The sequence below is a fragment of the Phascolarctos cinereus genome, unplaced genomic scaffold (genome assembly GCF_003287225.1).
Source record: "Phascolarctos cinereus isolate Bilbo 61053 unplaced genomic scaffold, phaCin_HiC Scaffold_4;HRSCAF=312, whole genome shotgun sequence".
NCBI lineage: Eukaryota > Metazoa > Chordata > Mammalia > Diprotodontia > Phascolarctidae > Phascolarctos > Phascolarctos cinereus.
The window spans coordinates 317,143,116-317,164,315 of NW_027555847.1; the positions used below are offsets into that span (position 1 = coordinate 317,143,116).

The 21,200-nt window shown below is 36.1% G+C and overlaps 1 protein-coding gene across 2 annotated transcripts in view; it reads right to left on the bottom strand.

Annotated features, from left to right (window-relative positions):
• Nucleotides 1-21,200, bottom strand: part of CERT1 (ceramide transporter 1) — a 163,649-nt gene that overhangs the window by 54,784 nt on the left and 87,665 nt on the right. For both annotated transcript variants that reach the window (XM_020998436.2, XM_020998435.2), the window contains exons 5-7: nucleotides 19,532-19,670; nucleotides 9,536-9,619; nucleotides 4,925-5,082 (exon numbers count right to left, since the gene is read on the bottom strand). In XM_020998436.2, the coding sequence (XP_020854095.1) occupies nucleotides 4,925-5,082; nucleotides 9,536-9,619; nucleotides 19,532-19,670 (381 nt within the window). The remainder of the gene's footprint in view (nucleotides 1-4,924; nucleotides 5,083-9,535; nucleotides 9,620-19,531; nucleotides 19,671-21,200) is intronic.

Sequence of the window (21,200 nt, forward strand, 5' to 3'; positions counted from 1 at the left end):
GTTATATCATTTGTATAGCCAAACTAACTCTGAGGCAATACTGCATGCTGGATGTCAAAATCAAGAATCAAAATTTATACCTAAGGGGTGGCATAAGATTGGAACCATTTTTCTCCTCTCCACAAGCGTTTGTTGAGAAGCTCTTTCATGCACAGGACACTCTATTAGAGACTTAAAGAAATCTAAGAAGTAATCCCTGCCCTAAATGATGTCATAATCTAGCTGTGGAAACAAAAGCAATAGACATGAAATAATGAGGCCAATGAAAAGACAAGAACAACATTTGGGCCATAGTAGTGAGAAAAAGTTACAATGGAAGAGATGCACAGAGAGCTGGATTTAGGGAGGGGGACCAGAATGATTTAGGTGATTATTAATGACTTCAATGCATAAGGAAACAGGCCCTAAACTGCATACATTAACAAGAAGGTGTACAAGAGACAATATTGGTCCTAAAAGCTCAGACAAGCCACCCTCAAGGTATCATGCAATACTTTTCTTTCTTTAAAAATATCACCTTAGGCTTCCAGGACAGTTCATGTTTATAGAAAGCTTTATATACATTTTATCATTTTATCCTAATGAGCCTGTGAAATAGGTAGAACAAATATCACTTCCATTTTTAAAGCTCTGAGGAGTCAAGCAGTTTGCTGATTCCTATTACTCTTTTGTTAGGAAAGGGGAGACGACTGAAGCCTGGTAAAGAGGAACTCTGCCTAACGTTCCTCTTCTCTGAGGCAAAGAGGAGTACTGGAATTACCTCCAATGGTATGCATTATTTGGTGATAAAGTACTTAATAAACTTGGTATACTCAACTCAGTTTCTCAACAGGATTTACTAAAAGTTTAAAAATAAAAAAAAAATCAACACTGAAAATCACCACACATTAAGGCTAGGTTTTAATAAATGGACTGTATCCCTCCTCTTCCAAAGATCTTTAAAAAACTAATCCAACTCATACAATATTTTTAGGAGGATATGCAGTAAATATTACGCTATGCTCAACTCTGTAACAGAATAGATATGCAGTTTCTCACCAAATTAAAGGATACTAAAATGAAGCTTTTTTTAGAAGCTTAAAAGAGTTAGACTAATGACAAATTAAAAGGTATTACTTTACAAAGTTAGCAGTAAACAATAGTTTATTCCTATAAGAGGAGGTACAGAATGAAAATATAAATACATTTCAATGAAGTTAGAGAATTTATTTTAATGGCACATTATGAATATAATCAAGCTATTGTAGGATATATACACTAACACTCTTAAATAGGACCATAAATAAATCCCTTCTATATGATATCCTTTGGTACCACTATTAAGGTGCTTGCTGATAAGTCTAGAGAAAATAACAATTTAAGCTAATATGGCAATTCTTATACTTTTATGTCCTTATCCAAAGCAAAAAACTGTGGCCTATCATTTACAGTTAATAGCCTACAGAATAGGTTTGGATTGGTGACACTTTATAAACTCAAACAGGTTAATTCAGCCTCAGCCCCAGTTTATTGTTACAGTATATGAAAAAAAGCCTTTACTGCGTAAATCGTAGCATGATGCTTAGGGAATATGTGACATAGTTATGTCTACTAATTTTAAATCATGTGTATCTAATAATTAAAGGTGGTCCATACAGATGAAAACTTGCCAATAAAACCATTACTTTGCATTACTACACATATTAGAAGTGACAATTTCTTGAAAATATTCAATAATTCAGATGAGTAGTCTCCCTTTACCAACATTTAATCCAAACTGTGAGATTTTAATGTAATAGTGAATGTACAAACATACACACACACACACACACACACACACAAAACAACCTGGTTCTGTCAGTACTTACTTTCATACCTATGTTCTATATGTAGTACAGCTAATACCTGCAACTATACCTAGGTCTTAGAACACTCATTTGGTTTGGTACTGAACTTACTTGAAAATAATCTTAAACCATTCCATGATTCAAATTTTCTACTAATTCCAACTGGCAGTCTATACTTAGTAACAAAAATGTTTACTTATCTTCATATTAAGATAAGAGAAGGAGATAATGGTATTTCTTTGACAAATGATACTTACATCCCATTATCAAATAAAGGGAATAAACATGAAAATGATAACACAAATTATTTAAATTCACAATTTTATTTCCTTTAGCAAGTCATTGATTAGGTCACATAGCACAAGACAATAACATTTTATAAGGTTATAAAGAGCTGACCTTTAAAAGCTATACCTCAAAATCAAAAGGCATATTTTTTAACCCATTAGTTATTTTCTTCTTCTCTCTCCCTCCCCCAAGTCTAAAATGGTTCCTTGAAATTTTCTTTTTGATTTCTCGTAGTACAGGTTATATCAAAGAATATTTTATGTCAATAAAGCACACTGAGAACTATGACCCAATGAGCTGACTTGGCAATTTGTAGTGAGATAAGATACTTAAAATTAATAGCACCACACCTTTCATCTGTGTCTTTACTGAACAAAGGAGGCCTTTGACTAGCCAGATTCTTAGGTTGCTATTTAGGTTTCTTCTACTTACTAATGTCCATTATTATCTAAGAAAGAACATTAAACAAATAGTAGTACTATGTACCATGGCATTCTCTCTTCGAATCAGCTAAATTACAAAATCTGGATGCTTAAAATATTCTTAGACCATTCTTCCAAATATAGAATGTATACTGCTATTTCTTTTCTAATGGAAATGGAGAAAGACTACTTTAGGACTGATGTAAATTCTCCAGTATTAGACGTACAGCATTTATAGCCAAGATATTTCAAGAAGGGGCTGCCAAAAGCTGAGAGCGAGCAAATCTGGGCAAACAGAATATGTGATTCTGAAGCATGAATCAAAGGGGCTAAAAGCACTTGTTTTCCTTGTGGGTGTGCGGGTGTGTGTATTTACTACAATCAGTGGCATACATAAAAAGTTTAGCTCTAAGAATGGAGAAAGGTCTATTCTTTATTTAGACAGTTTTATTTAGGACTCTCTGATGGCAGTTAACCAAAGAAGCTTATGGTAACCATGAAAGCTAAACTACAGTCAAGAATTCTAAAATTCTCTTTTCTTGCCTAATCTAGTCTGGAGTACTTGGGAACATCTCTTAAAATCACTGTCATATCACCACAGTTGTCACTCCATGTTATTGGTTATGTTTATCATTCAATGGTGCTACATACTTTTTATAGTACGAAAGAACAGGAATAAAGGGGGTGTTCATTGATTAGGTAACATCCTAACAAATTGTAGCATATTAATGTGATGGAAAAATCAGTGGCCTAAAAGAAATAACTATTATGAGGAATTCAGAGAAAAATAAGATTTATCTGAGAAGATAAAGGAGCACAGTAAGCAGAACCAGGAGAACAATTAACATGGCTGTAATAATATAAACAAACAAAAAAACCCCTAAAAACACTAAAAAGTAGCCAAACTAATTGATTGCTATGATCAATTTTTGTCCAGAAGAAATGATGAAACATACTACAGGTGTAAAAACAAAAGATAACCATAAAACTTTTAAAAAAGAGCTAGAATAACCATTCTTACAGAAACCAAAATGTAATTTGATTTACTGATGAATTACAAAGCCCTTTTCATCTATGGCTTACCACCACAAAGAGTTCCAATACAACAACTCAGGGTCACGACTCAGACATTGCTCAGAAATAGTGCAGTGGCTCTGATCTGGGTTCAGGTCTGAGTCCTGCCTTTCTGTTAACTGTGTGGACTCCAAGACAGTCACTTCACCTTTCAGTGTCCCAGGATACTTTCTAAGCAGATAAATTTCAGGCCAGATAGAAGGAGTTTCCACACTGATGAAATCATTAGATGTAAATAAACAAACAAAACCCTAAATCTATGAGATTTCAGCTTTGATCAAAGTCATTGAACAATATTTCAAATCAGAAATAGAAGACACAAGGAATATAGTAGCATTATCATCAGTGTTATATTTGAAACCAAAGTGTAAAAATATTCACAAAAGTAGAAGTTCCATGCAAACAGGCAAAGCACATTTAATGTGATATCACAATGGCAGCTTAAATAGTACTTAATTCTGAATGCTGAGAAGTACTGATAGCACTAAGGTTTTGCTTTTAAAAGTTGGAACATTTTAAGTCATATGATCTAAATTAATAGTCAACCTAAGTACTGTGTCACTGCATGCAACATTTTTTCTATACTTCTCAGACTCAAATGGTTTTAATTTCAAAGAAGCATAATTTAAAAGCATTACCAAAGTTTCAAAGTCTTTATTATTCCCCTCAAGAGAACATGCTTCACAGGTAACACATAGCTGGGAACTAGTAAATACCATTATTGCAATGGAGTAGAGTTCCGAATCCCACTTTCCACAGGAAGCCTTTCCTAATCCCTCTTGTTTCTAGTGCATCCTCTCTGTCGATTTTTTTCCTTAGTTATACTGTATATAGCCTTTTTGTATTTAGTTATTTGCACACTATCTTTCTCAGACTGTGAGCTCAAGGTGTCTACTGGCAGAGTAGATAGAATTCTAGGCCTGATGAAGATTTAGCCACAGATACCTACTATCCCAGTGACCCTGGGCAAGTCACTTAACCACTGTTTGCCTCAGTTTTCTCGACTGTATCCCCAGTGCTTGTGCCTGGCACATAATAGGCTGTTAACAAATGTGTACCTACTGCCAGAAAACTTTCACTAAAACTAACTTTTTAATTTTTTTCCAAAGCTTATCTTTATTTAACCTCTTATATTTCAGATTTTTCACACGGGAAACTTCTACAGAAAGAACACCATCTATTGCTCAGGTCAAACTCAAACTTCTTTCACGTGCTGCTGATGTCAAGTTTAATTTAAATATTATTTTAATCAAAATATCAAATTACATTGAATTTCGAGGTTTTTTTTAAAGGAAAAGGAAAAACTAGTCTTACCTTATCCAGTCTCTTTTGCCAGCTGTCCTCACGTTTTACCATGAGTTCAATACAATGAGAAAGTGTAGCAAGTATTCCAGCAGTAGTTGCTTTAAATGTAATCGCTTCCCCTTTAAAGTCTATGCCATTAATTCCTTTGGGTGTCACATGTGGAAATACTGGAAAAGACACTTCAGTCAGCAACAGCTTTCGAAGAAGAAAAAGTTCTACTCTATGATGTATCTTTAGAAAACTTTATGAGAGCCAGCAGTAGTATATCAGTAATGGCCCGAGACTGTATTTTTCCTCTCCAAGGCCAACATTTTGCCCTTTCGTATCTATAGGCTATGAGTAAAGAGGATTATGGCTTGAATATATTCGTCCAGTTTCATTTTGCTGGGTTTTATTTCCTGATATCTACTGTGCTGCACACTCTGCACTCAGGGAATCATGTGGGAGGTGGGAGGAGAAAGTCTTTAACAAGAACAGTCTGACAGCTTACAGTGGCACCTAATTACAGCAAGAACCACCTTAAAATTTCAAACAAAAAAAAATTTTTAAAAGACTTTTAAAAAGAGCATCTCTGAAGGTAAGCAAGAGAGCCAAATAAATATGAAGGTTTTAAATGGATATTCAGTGCTTTATAATTATAAAATCTATTTAACACACCAAATTTTGCTTAAATTTATTATTTATCAAATGATTTCATGCCACTAGCTTTATAATTTAAATAAATAATTCAAGTGAATCTCATAACTTGATGAAGCCCAAAGATCAAATCTCACTATTAAACTTATTTAGTCCTTAGTCTTACCCTCTTAAGTAAAATAGTAATAGCTCAACTTTCAAACCCCCCCCCCATTTGCTTATTAGCAAGACTACATCTTCTGGCTTAATAGTCTTTTTAGGCTCTTAGTCACCTTTCCCTGTGTTATAACTGGATTGTCTCATAGAAAAGATTTTAATTTTATATATTTGTTATTCAAACTGTACCCAGGAAAAATTATTTCAGGACAAATGAAGCTAAAATACTGGCTCTATGCTGGTAATAATTTGCCAATATCAACACTTGCAGAACTTGCATGGTGTTGGAAAGTGCTGTAGAAATATTTCAGTATACCTCCTTTTAAAAGAGCAATGATACTTTCAGAAGCAAAGCATCTTTCTGTCAGCTCTGTACAGGTCAGGACTAGGTCAATTGAATATTTTCCCATTCTTAGCATAGTTCTATGCCACATCAGGTTCTTAATAAATGTTTACTGAAGAGAACTTTAAACACAAAAGAGGATTTACAGATTACCAAACATACAGAAACCACACCTTTTAGATTAACTTAGAGACAACAAAAAATTACAAAGAAGTAAGTTTGCTAGACTTCTGTGCATAAGTTAATTACCCTAAACCTTTGCAGATAGACAAGATCATCTCTAAACTTCCATGACTTTTCCTTTATTCAGTTACTTTGATTTTTATGTCCCACAAGTGCTTTACACTCCTCATTGTTAAATTTTATTCCTCTCCAGGAGGGGGTTCAAACCAAACTTCCAAAGAATCAATACCTTTTCCTCAGCATATCTTCTATTGAGTTGAAGGTGAGGGTAAAAAAATATTTTAATTTCCTTTGAGAAAAGGAGTATGTTTTGCCATATAGTTGCCATGAAGAATGAAGGAGAAGAGACTATTTTGAAGACATGGTTTTGCAATTAGTAAATAAAAGAGAAACATTTAAGGCTAAAAATCTGCCAGCTAAACTTCGATCTTATAAAAATATAAAAAAACATTTTAAAAATTTCAAACACCTAGAAACATATGGATCTTGGGCTTTTAAAAACATCAATATATGAAAAACAGGCAAAAAGCTCTTAACTGTGACTAGTTATTGATATCTTCACTCTGCTTAAGACTAATTTAAATTATGTTACATGAAAAATCAAGGATTCTGAAGCCAGAACACTCCCTCCTCCTCTTTTTAAAGCAAGAAATTATACCGATTGTCATTTGAAATATCATAGATTTCATACTCTTCTAATAGCAAAGTCTGGGGTAGGGAAGCAGTGAGGAAAGAGAGTAAAATCCAAGGATAGGAGTTCTTAACTTTTTTATATTACTGACTCCTTGGGAATTGTGGTAAAACATATGGACTCCTCAGAACAATGTTTATAATTGTATAAACACATAGGATGACAAAGGAAATAATGTTTAAATGCAGGTATCAAAATATTTTTTAAAAAAGAATCTCACAGTTTTCTGGTTAAGAACATTTGCCCTAGAATGATTCATGGTAAAGGTGACTTCAGAGAAAGAAAACTGTTGCCACAACTTTTTTTTTGAGGCAGATGGTGTTAAGTGACTTGCCCAGGGTCACACAGCTTCAACTCAGGTCCTCCTGACTACAGGGCTGATGCTCTATCCAGAGCCACTTAGCTGCCCCTTGTTACCACAACTTCTGGTTGAGACATTTTAAGTCACTGGTTCTGAATAGCTTCCAGTCTAGCCCCTGGGCATGTGATGTGATTAAAAGGTTCTGGCTCTGATAATAATGACTCCCATATGATTAGGGTGCTAGGAGGGATTTCATGTGATCATCTTTCTAGTCCTCTGCCTTCAGGCACGCGAAAAAGCACAATTATTTGTATTTTGCAGATGAAGCAAGAAATGTCCAGAAAAGTTAAATCACTTGATCAAGCTTTCAAAAGTATTAAGTAGTAAAAAGGGGTGAGAGAAATGGAAGAAAAACTGGAATTAACATTCTCTTATTTCAGGAGTTCCTTACAGTTGTGAAATCAAAGTTCAAAAACAAAAACTAAAAGCTACCTCATAAGGCTGTTATGAGGAAAATGTTCTGAACTATTAAAGTACTACATAAATATGAATTATTACCAACATTGAGAAAAGCCTAAAATATCACATGCAGAAGAGAAATATCCCAAATCTTATATGATGCTGAATTTTAATTCTCATAATGGAACATTTAATATCATAATCTTTCAACAAGAAAAAAAGCAATTGAAGATGGCTCAACATTTGTCCATAATTAAAGCAATTCTGAGGTGTGAGGTTCCATCTCACACCTATCAGATTGCAAAAGATGACAAAAAAGCCAAACGACAAATGTTGAGAGATGTGGAAAGGAGGCACAATGATGGTGAGTACATCCATTCTAGAAAGCAATTTGGATATAGCTATGTACTAAACAATACATGACATTTCACCCAGATATACCACTGCTAGGCTAATAACCAACGGAGAGAAGAGAAAAAGGAAAAGGTCCTAAATGTAATCAATCAATTAATAAATTATAGCAGCTTTTCATGGTGGTGAAGAACTGGAAACTATGAGAAAGCCAATCAGTTGGAAGTGGCTGAAGAAACTGTAGTATATGAATATGATAAATACCACTGTGCTCTAAGAAATAAAGAAACAGATTTCTTTTTTTTTTCTTTTTTAGGCAATTGGGGTTAAGTGACTTGCCCAGGGTCACACAGCTAGTAAGTGTCAAGTGTTTGGTCTGAGGCCAGATTTGAACTCAGGTCCTCCTGACTTCAGGGCCAGTGCTCTACCCAATGTACCACCTAGCTGCCCCCAAGAAACAGATTTCAAATATATATGAAAAGATCTGTGTGAACTGATGCAGAGTAAAGTAAGCAGAACTAGAACAAGTTGTATTATGACATCATTATTATGAAAATGAAAAAAATTTGAAGACTTGTATAAACTGAAGAATGAAATGAGCAGAACCAGAAAAACAATTTATACAACAATGTAATACTGTAAGCTGTAAGACTTGGATTGATACAACGACCATCTATAATTCCAGAACACAGATGATGAGGCATCCTTTTCACCTGCTGACAGAGAGGCAATGAAATCAGAGTGCAGGATGGACATATAATTTTTGAACATGGACAGTGAGGAGATTTGTTTTGTTTAACTATGAATATTACAAGGAATTTGTCTCTCCTCCCAATGGCTGAGTAGAAATTAATTCCTACTAATTTTAAAAAATTGCCTAAACTAGTACAAAAGTGGCTTCCCTACCTCATTATTCCCCATTCCAATTCGTCTTTCACATAGCTATCAAAGTGATAATCCTAAAGCAGAAATCTGAGGGTGTCAGTCCCCTGCTCAATCAGTTCCAGTGACTTATTACCTCAAGGATCAAAAAACCTTCAAACCGCTTGGTTCCAACCTACCACTCCAGTATTATTCATTCTTCCTCTTCACTCACCAGCTAAACTGCATTTTTACTATTCCTTACATGACATTACATCTCCCGTTCCCCCATATGCCTACTCCTTAACTTCACTTCATAAAACCCTTATTTTCCTTTATGGCTGACTCATGAAAACTTTTCTGATCTTTTAAGCTGCTAGTGCTTTCCTGCTACAAATTATCTTGTAATTTATTTTTCATTTAAAAATATAAATTTGTCTTATGTCTTTCCTGACAGAATGTTAAGTTCCTTGAGGGTTATACTATTTCACTGTTGCATATATTCCCAGCACCTAGCACAGTGCTTGATATATAGTAAGCATTTCATGTTTGCTAACTGATGAACTGAAGCACTAAATATACTAAGTTCCTTTTCAAAGAAAAAAAAAGTTTACATTGTGACAAATTTGTATTACTTACACTTCTCTTTATTGCCATTTGTATTATGCAATAAATCTCCTTCAGAACGTGTTGTTGGAAAATCATCTTCATCATCTTCTACCACTAAACAAAAGAAATTATATACATATTAGGTTTATAAAATACCATAATCATCTGGAATGTATTTATTTCCAACTGCCAGAACCAACTTTGAGGACACGTTTAACATAAACATGTACCTACATTAAAAAAGTAAATTCTTATTTAATAAAAGGTCATATCCCAATTTTCAATTCATCTAACTTTTGAAATCCCATTTCCTGCTGTTCACTACCATTTGTTCATCTCTTGGGTTATGGTGTGCTTGTAATCATTTGGACTACTAAAGAGTGAGAAGGGCTGATAGTTTAGAAGGCTCAAAAGCCAGTCTTTTCATATGTTTGGGTCTAAGTCTTTATCGATGGTTAGGGTGAATACATTACATACATTATATTTGACTCTCCTCAATGGCCCATATCCCCTTACTTTCACTGTATTTTCCTTATCTGTCCTTCCTATTTATTATTCTTCGCCCCAAACTTCTCATCTCTGCTACCTTTACCCAAAGCCTTATACCAAACCATATACTTCTGTAATAGTATTTCTGTCTGCTGTGCAGTAGGAAACTTCCATTCCACTTAAAGCAAGACTCCTCTAAATTCTATTGCATTTGCTTATTCTAGAGTTCAACAAATCCTGTGTTATTGGACAATGTTGGTATAAGTGCTTCTTTCCTCACTGAAAGAGACTACTTCTACCATTCTCAAGAGATATTGTTACCCTTTTCAAAAAGAGAAAGAAGTTTGTATATGAGGTGGGGAAGGGAAATGTATATTTTGGCGATAGTAGGCAGGAGGCAAAAAAATAACTGTTTCTCCCCACCCATGTATATTCCCCCTCTAAAACAAATATTTCCCATGTTTATATTATTATTGGTGGTGGCGTTGTATGTATATGTGCATGCACAAGGGTTGTGAATGAACTCATTTTATCTCAGCAATTTATCTCATATTTGTTCTCTGTTCCACCCCTACCACCAACACCACCTTAGCTCAAGCTTACCTTACTTCTTGCCTGGTTTATTATATCGTTCCCCTAACAGGTCTCCTTACTCATATATGTGACCTCAGCCAAGTAACAACCTTCTGAATCAATTTCTTTATCTGTAAAATGGGAATTATATCACCAACTCCTATAGGGTTTTATGAAGAGGTAGTGTATGTGATGTGTTTTCCAAACCTTAAAAGAGACTATATAAATAAAATATTACTACCAAATGAGTTAATTTGATCTAATTCTGTCATCTCCCATTTCTATACCTTTGCTTACACCATCTCTCACAGTTAGAATTGGGATGTTACCCTCACCTACTACTTTTACCTTTCCAACTCTTTCCTTTCCCTCAAAGATCCAATTCAGGCTCCCTTGCTACTAGTTCCTTCCCTGCTGCCTTCAAATACACCTACATTTCACACATCTTTCAGGTAGAGGTGGGCAGAGACGGGGGAAAGCATACAAAAAACAAGGAAAAAATTGTACTAGACCCTACCTTGCCCTCAAATTATTGTCTTATATCCCTCCTTCCTTTCTCAAAATCCTTGAAAAAGCTATCTCAACTTCTCTCCTCTCACTATTCAACCCTTAATAATCTGCTTTTTAATATGATCATTTGATTGAAACTGCTCTCCTCAAAGTTATCAATGATCTCTTAATTGCCAGATCTGGTGATCATTTTTCAGTCCTCATTCTTCTCAACCTACCCGCCGCATTTGAAAATATCCACACTCTCCTCCTGGATACTCTTTCTCCTCTCCGATATTTCATGACTCTACTCTTTTCTAGTCCTCCTCCTAAGTTGACTAAGAGTTCCTTCCCAGTCTCCTTTGCCAATTCACCATTCAGCTGATGCCCTCTAAGTGTGGGTATTTCCTCAAGGTTCTATTCTAGCCCATTTACTCTTCACTTTCTGATGCTACACTCATCAGCTCCCATTGGATTTAACTACTACATCTATGCTGAAGACTCCCAGACCTATATAGTCAGACTGCGTTTCTCCCTCACATCAATTACCTATTGGATCAATTATCTATTTCAAGGATGTCCAAAAGTAAATTCAATTTTCTTCCACAGCTCATCCCTCTTACAAACTTTTCTATTTCTGTCAAAAGCATTGCTATTCTTCCAGTCTCCCAAATTCATTATCTTGGCATTATTCTTGACTCCTCACTCATTTATTTCACATGCCCAATCAGATGTTTAATCTTGTTTCTACCTCTACATCTTTCATATGTGACTCCTGCCTACTCGCACAGTCAGTTTGGCCCTCATCACCCCTTCCCCAGTTACTTCAACAAGGTCCTAATCAATCTCTTGCTTTTCTATTGACTCTAGGATAAAAGATAAGTTCCTCTGTTTAGCTTTTAAAACACTTCATAAACTTGTCCTAAACTATCCTTCCAACCTCAATAGTCATTTTCCTGATAGTAGTATGTAATTCATTCACCGCAGTCTCTAATCCTCCCTCACATATACCATCTCTTCTTCTTGTATTTTTGCACTGGCCTTCCTCCATATCTAAAATACATTTCCCTCCTCATACAGCCCATCTTTTTTTTTTTTAATTCAGCTCAAGCACCACATTCTACAAAAAGCCTTTTCTGATTCCCTCAACTCTTAGTCTCCTCCTTCCACATTACACTGTATTTAAATACTCAGTATTTATTCACTTTATGAATATTCTGTATATGGTTATATATGCCCCTGTTTTCTTCCCCATGATCATCTAGTCCTTCTGTGAAGTTTATTCTTTGTGTTTGTATCTCTAACACCTAACACAGTGGCTGGCACCTCGTAAGCACTTTAACAAATGCTAGTTGGTTGACTGATTCCCTGACTCTTCCTTCCCATGCCTGACTTTTTCTTCTTGACTTCTCATCACACTTTTATTAGTTTGTTTTCCCTACATATTTGTTACCTATTGAATGCATTTACATAATATTTCATATCATGGTTACCTATGTTTAAGTCTTTGGCCCCAAATACTTAGACTGTAGTCTATGTGAGGAAAGATTACATCTTGATCTAAATGGTGCATCTACCCTAGCACCTAACACAGTGCTCTCTCTGCACACAGGCTATGATTATTTTTACTGCTATCTTGTTTTGTACATTAGCTTCATTTATGAATATATCTCTTCCCAACCCTCTATCAAGACAGCCATCCCTTCATAACAAAAGCATGTAGGCTTTTTAATAAAGATTTGTTCATTTTAGCAGAAGTTTAACTTTTTGGAAAGGATATCTCACCTTCTTTCATATTCCTAATTCAATGAAAAAAATTAGCAGGAAAAAAGTAAGCCCTCTAATCCTGCAGCTCCATTTCCCAACTACTGAACTACTATCCCCTCTTTAATTTTTTGTTACTTGGAATGCACATTATCTCTTTACCAGTCTCCCTACAAATCATAACTTCTGTTGTCTATTACCTGTTAGAAACATTTCTATCTCCCAGTAGGCCTAAGATTTTAGTACCTGGCTTATGTTACCCTGTCCACTGAGTATACCACCAATATCTTTGCTGACTTCAATAGCCACCTTAAGGCACTTTCTTCAGACACTTTCACCTCATTAATGCCCATCCACAATGACTTTTGATCTCTATCTAAACTCTATACCATTTACAAGTATGTTCTCGTTCAGTCCTTTTTCAGTCATGTCTGACTCTTTGTGACCACATTTGGGGTTTTCTTGGCAGTGATACTGGAGTGGTTTGCCATTTTCTTCTCCAGCTCAATTTACAGATAAGAACTGAAGCAAACAAAATTAAGTGACTTGCCCAGAGTCACACAGCTAAGTATCTGAGGTCAGATTTGAACTTGGGGAGATGAATCTTCTTGAATCTAGGCCTGGCACTCTATACACTGTATGGCCTAGCTAACCATTTACATAGTCATTCATGAAAACCTGCACTCTGCCTCCAATTCAACATTTTTTCTGTGACTTCAGTCTCCTTATCTGTTACCTCTTTACTATTGCTTCCTCCAAACTTCCTTAACCTCTGTGACAATCTTATACTTTATTCATACCTTCAGCCTGGAAATATTGTCCTCCTTCCTGCACCACAGATTCCATGATCAGAGACTTTCCAACATTCCTATTTCCTTCAATCTATAACCTTCCACAAACTCCACCAGATAATGATCCTAGACCAGTCAATCAATAAGCATTTATCAAGCTTCTACTATCTGCCAAGCACTGGAGATACAAAAGCAAAAGACAGTCCCTTCCCTCAACAAATATGGATAAACAAGCTATATAGATGATAAAGGAAATTAACATAGGGAAGGCACTAGAATTAAAAAGAACTTGGAAAGGCTTCCTGTAGAAGGTGAGATTTTAATGGGGACTTAAAGGAACTTGGGGGGGGTGAGTATTTGGAGCAGAGGAGGGAGAGCATTCCAGGCATGGGGGACAGCCAGAGAAAAAGTCTGGAGCTGAAAAATAGAGCCTCTTGTTTGTGGAAGCCAGGGTCAATGGATATGAGATGATGTGTTGGGGAGTAAGACTGGAAGGGGTAGATAGGGGAAGGCTAGGTTATGAAAGGCTTTGAATGCAAAACAGAGGCTTTTGTATTTCATCATGGAGGTGATAGGAAGCCAATGTAGTTTGTAGAGTGGGAGCAGAGGGGTGATATAGTCAGACCTGTGCTTTAGTAAACATCATTTCCTTAGCCAAATGGGCAGACATTGGCAACAGATTGGTTGGGGGGGGGTGTGTGTGGGGGGGTGCGCGTGTAATAATCAGGAGTTTATAATGACATCTGGGGGACTGGGGAGATTCTATTGATGCTTTCAACAGAGAAATTTGCAGGGAGGAGGGCTTAGGAGAAAAGATAATGAGTTCAGTTTTGGGTATGCTTAGTTTAAGATCCAGTCTGACATAACTGAAAGAAAGCTGGAGGTGCGAGTGTGGAGATCAGTAGAGAGATTAGGACTGGACAAAAAGATTTGAGAACTATCAGCAAAGAAGTAATAATTAAACTCAGGGGAGCTGATGAGATCACCAAATGAACTAATGTAGAGGGAAAGAGGATCAGGAAAGAGCTCTGTGGGACACCTATGATTAGTGGGTATGACCTGGATGAAGATCCAGCAAAGAAGAGTGAGAAGTAGTCAGAAAGATGGGCTGAGAACCAACTTAGAGTGGTGCCCAAAAATCCAAGAGAGAAGAAAGGATCAAGAAGAGCATGACTGACAGTGTCAAAGGCTGCAGAGAGGTCAAGAGTGAGGACTCAGGAAGGCCACTGGATTTGGCAATTAAGAGATTATTGGTACCTGAAGAGAGAGTAGTGTTGGTGGAATGATGAGGTTAGAGGCTGGATTGCAGAGTTGATAAGAGAGTGAAAGGGGAGTAAACTATGGAAATACCCTTTGTAGGTGGCCTTCTCAAGTTTAGACACAAAAGGCAGAAGAGATATGGGATGACAGCAAAGATAGAAGGATAAAGTGAGTGATTTTTTGAGGACAGGAGAAACATGGGCATATTTGTATCCAACAGACAGGGAAAGATTGAAGAGAAATGAGAGAGGGGGATAATGGGGGATAATGGAGGATGGGGAGGATGCAGTCTGTTGGAAGAGGCAGGACAGAATGGGATTACCGGTGCTGGTTTGTTTTGGCAATGAATAAGACCACTTATTTATTGGGTAGCAGTGAAGGAGAAGATATTGGCAGAAGGCACCTGAGTGACAGATGAAGAGGAGAGAAGTGGGAAGGAAGTCTTTGTGAATAGCCTGAATTTTTTCAATATAACATGACATAAGGCTGTCAGCTGAAATAGGGGAGCCATGGAAGATCTGGAAGAGCTGCTATGGAGAATAGGCTGGTGAGCTAATAAGGAAAAGTAGAAGCATTGCTCAGCAGCAATGAGGGCTCAGTTGGCATTATACAACTAATTTATAGCAGATCCAGTCAAAATGGGATTTTTCTCCACCTTAATACAGTAGTATGTATATAGTATCAGAGGAGGAGATGGTGGGGGTGAATCAAGGCTGAGGCTCAGCAGGGCACAATTGGTGGTATGAGGGGATAAGGGACACAGGAGAAAAGGACAGTGTAGAGCTGAAATGGTTCAAAGAGTCAACATGGAGAAAAGAGGAGAGTCTGTTTTCTGTACCTGGAGGGTGCTTTGGAAAGCACCCTAACTTTAGAGTATGGACTCTCCCCACTAAGAATGTATGCCTGTCAGCTACAACTTGTCTCTTATAACTACTTGGTAATTTTACTATAGTAGCATTTGAGTTAACTAGGACAGCAAGAGAATAGAATATCTCAGCCAACTAAAGTTTCTGATTAATTTTAAACTTCTTTATATGTAATACAATGGGAGGCAGCATGGTAAATGGGAAGAGTGGTGGATTTGGAATCAGAATGTAGGCTCAGTAATACTTTAGTACTACTTGCTAACTTATAAGGGCTTCAGTTTGCTTTTGTGTAAAAATAAAGGTACTGGAAGGCAAGATACCTAAGGCCCTTTCCAGTATAGGATCCTATAGTTGCAAACACGGAACATGAAGAAAAAATGTTTTTCAGCATCAATAATCTAAAATGTCCACAAGATGGAGATATTTCCTTATAAAAGAGCCACACTAACCTTTTTTCCAGACAAGAAAAAGAAGTTTTCTTTCATTTGAAAAGAACTTGTTAAGTATCCGGGCTTAAAAGCAGAAGTGAGAATTCTAGCCAAAGTACACTCTACTCAAAAACAGACTGCTTTGCCTGGAATTCTAAAGTTATATTAGCGATTAGAGAATGAGAATGCTATATAAAGAATTGTTACTATAAGATACTTGAATCAATTCGCCCTAATTTAGCTATTAAGTGTTCTCATTCTCTAGTCTCTAATACAACCTCATAAATCCAGGCAGAGCAGTGTTTTTAAGAAGGCTTTGTTTTTTACTATTAGTTCCTTTCTAATTTTGTTTCTTGTGAACTTTTCATCTCAATTGCTATTCTTTATGTTAAAAAGTGGTGTCTTTACGTGGTACACAGATAGTTTTCTTTCTCCTTTCTTTTCAACTTAAAGCTCTTTTTTGACTAGGCTTGAAAGACACAAAACAAATATATTCCTACCAGCCCTCCTTACATTTATCACATTTCTAGCCAAGAGGCTGTCATTTCTATATTTTAAACTGTGGTCCAGAAATACAAACTTTTTTCTCACATAACATTGTCTTAACCAGATGTTTAGTTCCCAAAACTGCTCTTTTCAGCATCCATAGGGTTTAACAGGCAACAGTGATGAAAAAACCACTTGCACCCCTAAAGTCTTCAGAGTGTAAACTGTGTAATCTTTGTCAGTATCTTCCAGGTTGGCAGGGTCAATTATGTCCTTCTAAGTTACCAGATTTCATTATTAGTCTTCCGTTTGGACTCGTATTGAGAAGTTCCGGGCATGAGAGACCAGCAATGCCAAGTCACAGAGACAGGAGACAGACTGTTGTGTTTAAGGGATAGCAGACAGGCCAGAGTTTATTGTTGTTGCTCAGACCTTTCAGTCTTATCTGACTCTATGTAACCCCACTTGGAGTTTTCTGGCAGATACTGAAGTGGTTTGCCATTTCCTTTACCAGCTCATTTTACAGATGAGAAAACTGAGGCAAAGAGGGGTGATTTGCCCAGAGTCACATGGCTAGTGTCTGAGGCCAGATCTGACCCCTTCCAGTTAATTTTACAAATGAGGAAACTAAAGCAAACAGGGTTAAGTGCCCAGGGTCACAGAGCTAGTATGTATCTAGGGCCATATTTGAACTCAGGAGGATGAGTTTTTCTAACTCCAGGCACAGCACACTATCTGCTGCACCATCTTGTGCCCCAGGAAAATAATATTCCTCTCTATTGTTATTGGACTGACAGATAGCCGTCTCAGAACTCCTCAGTAAGGCATCACCAACAATTATCACTCTTTTCCCTCTGAACTTTATGGGATTATCTTTCTGTGAAGTTTATTCTTTGTGTTTGTATCTCCAACACCTAACACAGTGTTATAAGAAATGACAAACAGGATGATTTTAGATAAACCTGGAAAGACTTAATGAACTGATGTAAAATGAATCAAGTAGAACCAGGAGAATATTGTACATAGTATCAGCAATATTGTAAGGGTAATCATCTACGAAAGACTTAGCTATTCTGAGCAAAACAATTATCCAAGACAATTCCAAAGGACTTATGATGAAAAATGCAATCTACCTCAAGAGAAAGAACTGATGGAGTCTGAATGCCAATCAAAGCATATTTCTTCTACTTTCATTATCTTTCCTGGGTTGTTCTTTTTGGTCTGAGTTTTCTTGGACGTGTCCAATATGCAAATATGTTTTGCAGGTGTATAATCTATATCAAATTGCTTGTCTTCTCAGGGAGGGCAAAGGAGAGAGAGAATTTGGAACTCACAATTTTTAAAAGCAAATGTTAAAAATTATTTTTACATGTGATTGGAAAAATATAAAAATATTTTAAGAGAATGGCTAGTTTATGCCTTATAAATAAGATCTAACTGGCTAATTAATTTCACTTATGTAGTCCTTCTAAAACTTGAGATGTTCATCATTTTTCAGTCACATCAAACTCTTTAGGACCCCATTTGTGGTTTTCTTGGTAAAGATACTGAGATGGTGTACCATTTCCTTTGCCAGCTCATTTTACAGATGAGAAAACTGAGGCAAACATGTTTAAGTGACTTGCCCAAAGTCACACAGCCAGTAAGTGTCTGAGGCCATATCTGAACTCACAAAGATGAGTTTTTGTGACTTCAAGCCTGGCATTCTATCCACTCTGCCACCTAACTGCCTGCAAAAACTGAGATACTTCTCACTACTTAAAATGGCATTTAAACATAAAATTTACTAGCATTGTTATTTGGATTATATGATGGTGAAATGGATGTAGTTATGTTTTTAAATGTCATGTCAACTAGCATTTTTCAATTCTATTTATATAACATGGTCGTTTACTCTCTATGGAATCACTTGTTCCTGCTATCTCAATGTTTACTATTAATCTTTTAGAAATTATTATTTTTAAGTTATTATAATGAAATTCTAGTCTTCTGGCTCACTTTGTAAAATGCCCACTTGAGCAGAGAGTAGGAAGAAGGAAGGGATATATCTGAGAAAAAAAACTTTTTCCCTTTTATGGAGGTGAAATGAAAGGCCATTTGTCTTAAAGACATCATTTCCCTCATGCGAAAAACTGAATAGACATACAATTTTTAAGCCTACCAAATGACTTATTTCAGGGATAGCTATTTCAGAGAAAATTGAAGCCCTTAAAAATTAGAATATACAGCAAAGAATTTCATAAGAACAAGAAAGGAAATGTCAGGAAAGCCACATATGTAGTGAAATTAACTATTATTTAGTATCTCACATAGCTACGAATTCCAAATTAATTTTAATTAACAGTTGTCAGTTTGTCAGAATGAAACCTATTAACAAGGTAAATAATTTGACAGGTAGATAAATTTCTATTTCCTTAAAAGAAAAAGACAAATACCAAGCTGCTTTGCACTTGGGCAGCACACAGTTAACTTTTTTCCAAGGCTCAAAGGCCCATGATGTTGAAAAAGATTCTTTAACCTGTATCTAGAATAAACACTTAAAATGATTTTGATAATTCTAGACCTTCATGGGAATATAATTTAAAAACAATGAAGCATACCATTACCAAAAGGCTAAACATTAAATTTTTATGAAATTGAGTAAATTAAAAATTCTGTCATGTGACTTCTCTGAAATGAATCATGAAACATCATAAAAGTGCATTTATAATAAGGATGCTACTAAAAATAGTTCTATTTGGAATTATGTTATAAATGTGACTATAGTTCCTGATTTTGACAATTACCTTAGAAATGAAAATTCCCTTTTCTTTAGGGCAACTGGTTTTTAATCAATGCATGCTATAAGCAGAAATAGGGGTCAGCAATTGTCTAATTAACCTTTATCCCTCTGAAGTTCATCCTTGGAGACTGCATCTGCACAGGCATCAAAGAACTTCTGTAGAGTATCAACTTGTCTACACAGGATGTCTCTAAAGGTTTCCATTTCAGCCAATTTCTCACGCAAACTGTGGCCCTTCTGGAAAAAAAAAAGACAAAGGGGAAGGGAAAGAGCAGAAAATAATCCACGTGAAGTAGTCATGCCTATTCTAGCCACTTTTTATGACCCTACCTCTTGATGTGCTGTCTGTTTTCCTATGAAAAAGTTGTCTTGTTCTTATCAGGGGTGACCCTTGTAATTGTGCCCTGGATTCCAATTTCTTCCTAGAGATTGCCTAATTACCATCCCCTCTCACCTTCAATTACTATCTAGTTGGTTCCTTCCTGGCTGCCTAACATGCCAAGATCTGTCTTAGCAAAAAAAAATTTTTTTTTAATTTTTTAAAGAAAAAGGGAAAAAAGGGGGAAAAATAAATTTATTTGTTTCTCCCTATCTTTCAACCTAGCTCCCCATATGCCTCCTCCCCCCTTCATGGCAAAACTCCTAGAAAAAATTCTATTCCACCTTCATTTCCTTTATATCTAACTTCCTTATAATCTGCCTTCTGACCTCACTAACTCAATGAAATTGTTCTCTCCAAAGATAACAACGATTTCTGTTTCACTAATTTCCAAGACCTTTGAGTGAGAATGAGAATTCTTGATCCTTATTGTACTCTGCATTATGTGTCACTATTGACCATCCCTTCCTCCTGGATACTTCCTCAAATTCAGTCCTCTGACTCCAAAGTCAGCCTCTTGCCATGGCACCAGCTTAGGGGAAAAATCTAGTGTGTATGCAGATTAGAGCCATCAAACCTACAAAACCCCACCCCCCCTGGTACCAGATAAAAATGTAATTGGGAAATATTTAACAAAATAAATAAATAGATGATATGAATTTGTGGTATTCTAAGTCACTGAGTTCTGCAGGGTGGATTCTTACTTTTACCACACAAAAGGTAGGAATGGCCAATAGTGCCAGTGGGCCCAAGAAGTAAAAGTGATGACAAACCACTAGACACAGTATGACCACATTTTTTTCCTAAGAAATTAATTCTTCCACACTAGAACATTCTTTACAACCCAGATGAAAAAGAATTCTTTATTCACGTGACATCCAATATTATTATATGTTTGAAGTAAGTGAATTACTTGGTTACTTTCCAGGTTAACTTCACGGTTCCAACAGTCAACTTCACGAATTAGTTACTTCTTAATGTGAAATTACAGGAAAGCAAATTGTCCTTGATTTCAGTAGGTTAATTGTAGATATTTGGGAGATGCTTTGACAGGCTGAGTTACTACCTCTGTGATGCTGGGACAAGAGTCTCTTAACTTCTCTGGGACTCAGATGCTTCAAGCAAAACATTAGGGGGTTGGAACACTTTATTTCCAAGGCCCCTCATAACTCTTATGCTATAATCCTGAAAATAAGCACCCTTACCAAAAACAGATTTCAGTTGTTTGTATAACTAAAAAACAAATTTTCTTCAAGTTTACATACTCTGATTTTTCTACATTATTTTGAATAAAAATATAAAAATGTTTCCGTTATAAAATGTGATGCCACTGTTGTTTTATAATAGGATTTCTCCCAAGTCTGCATGAGAAATAATGGTTTATATGG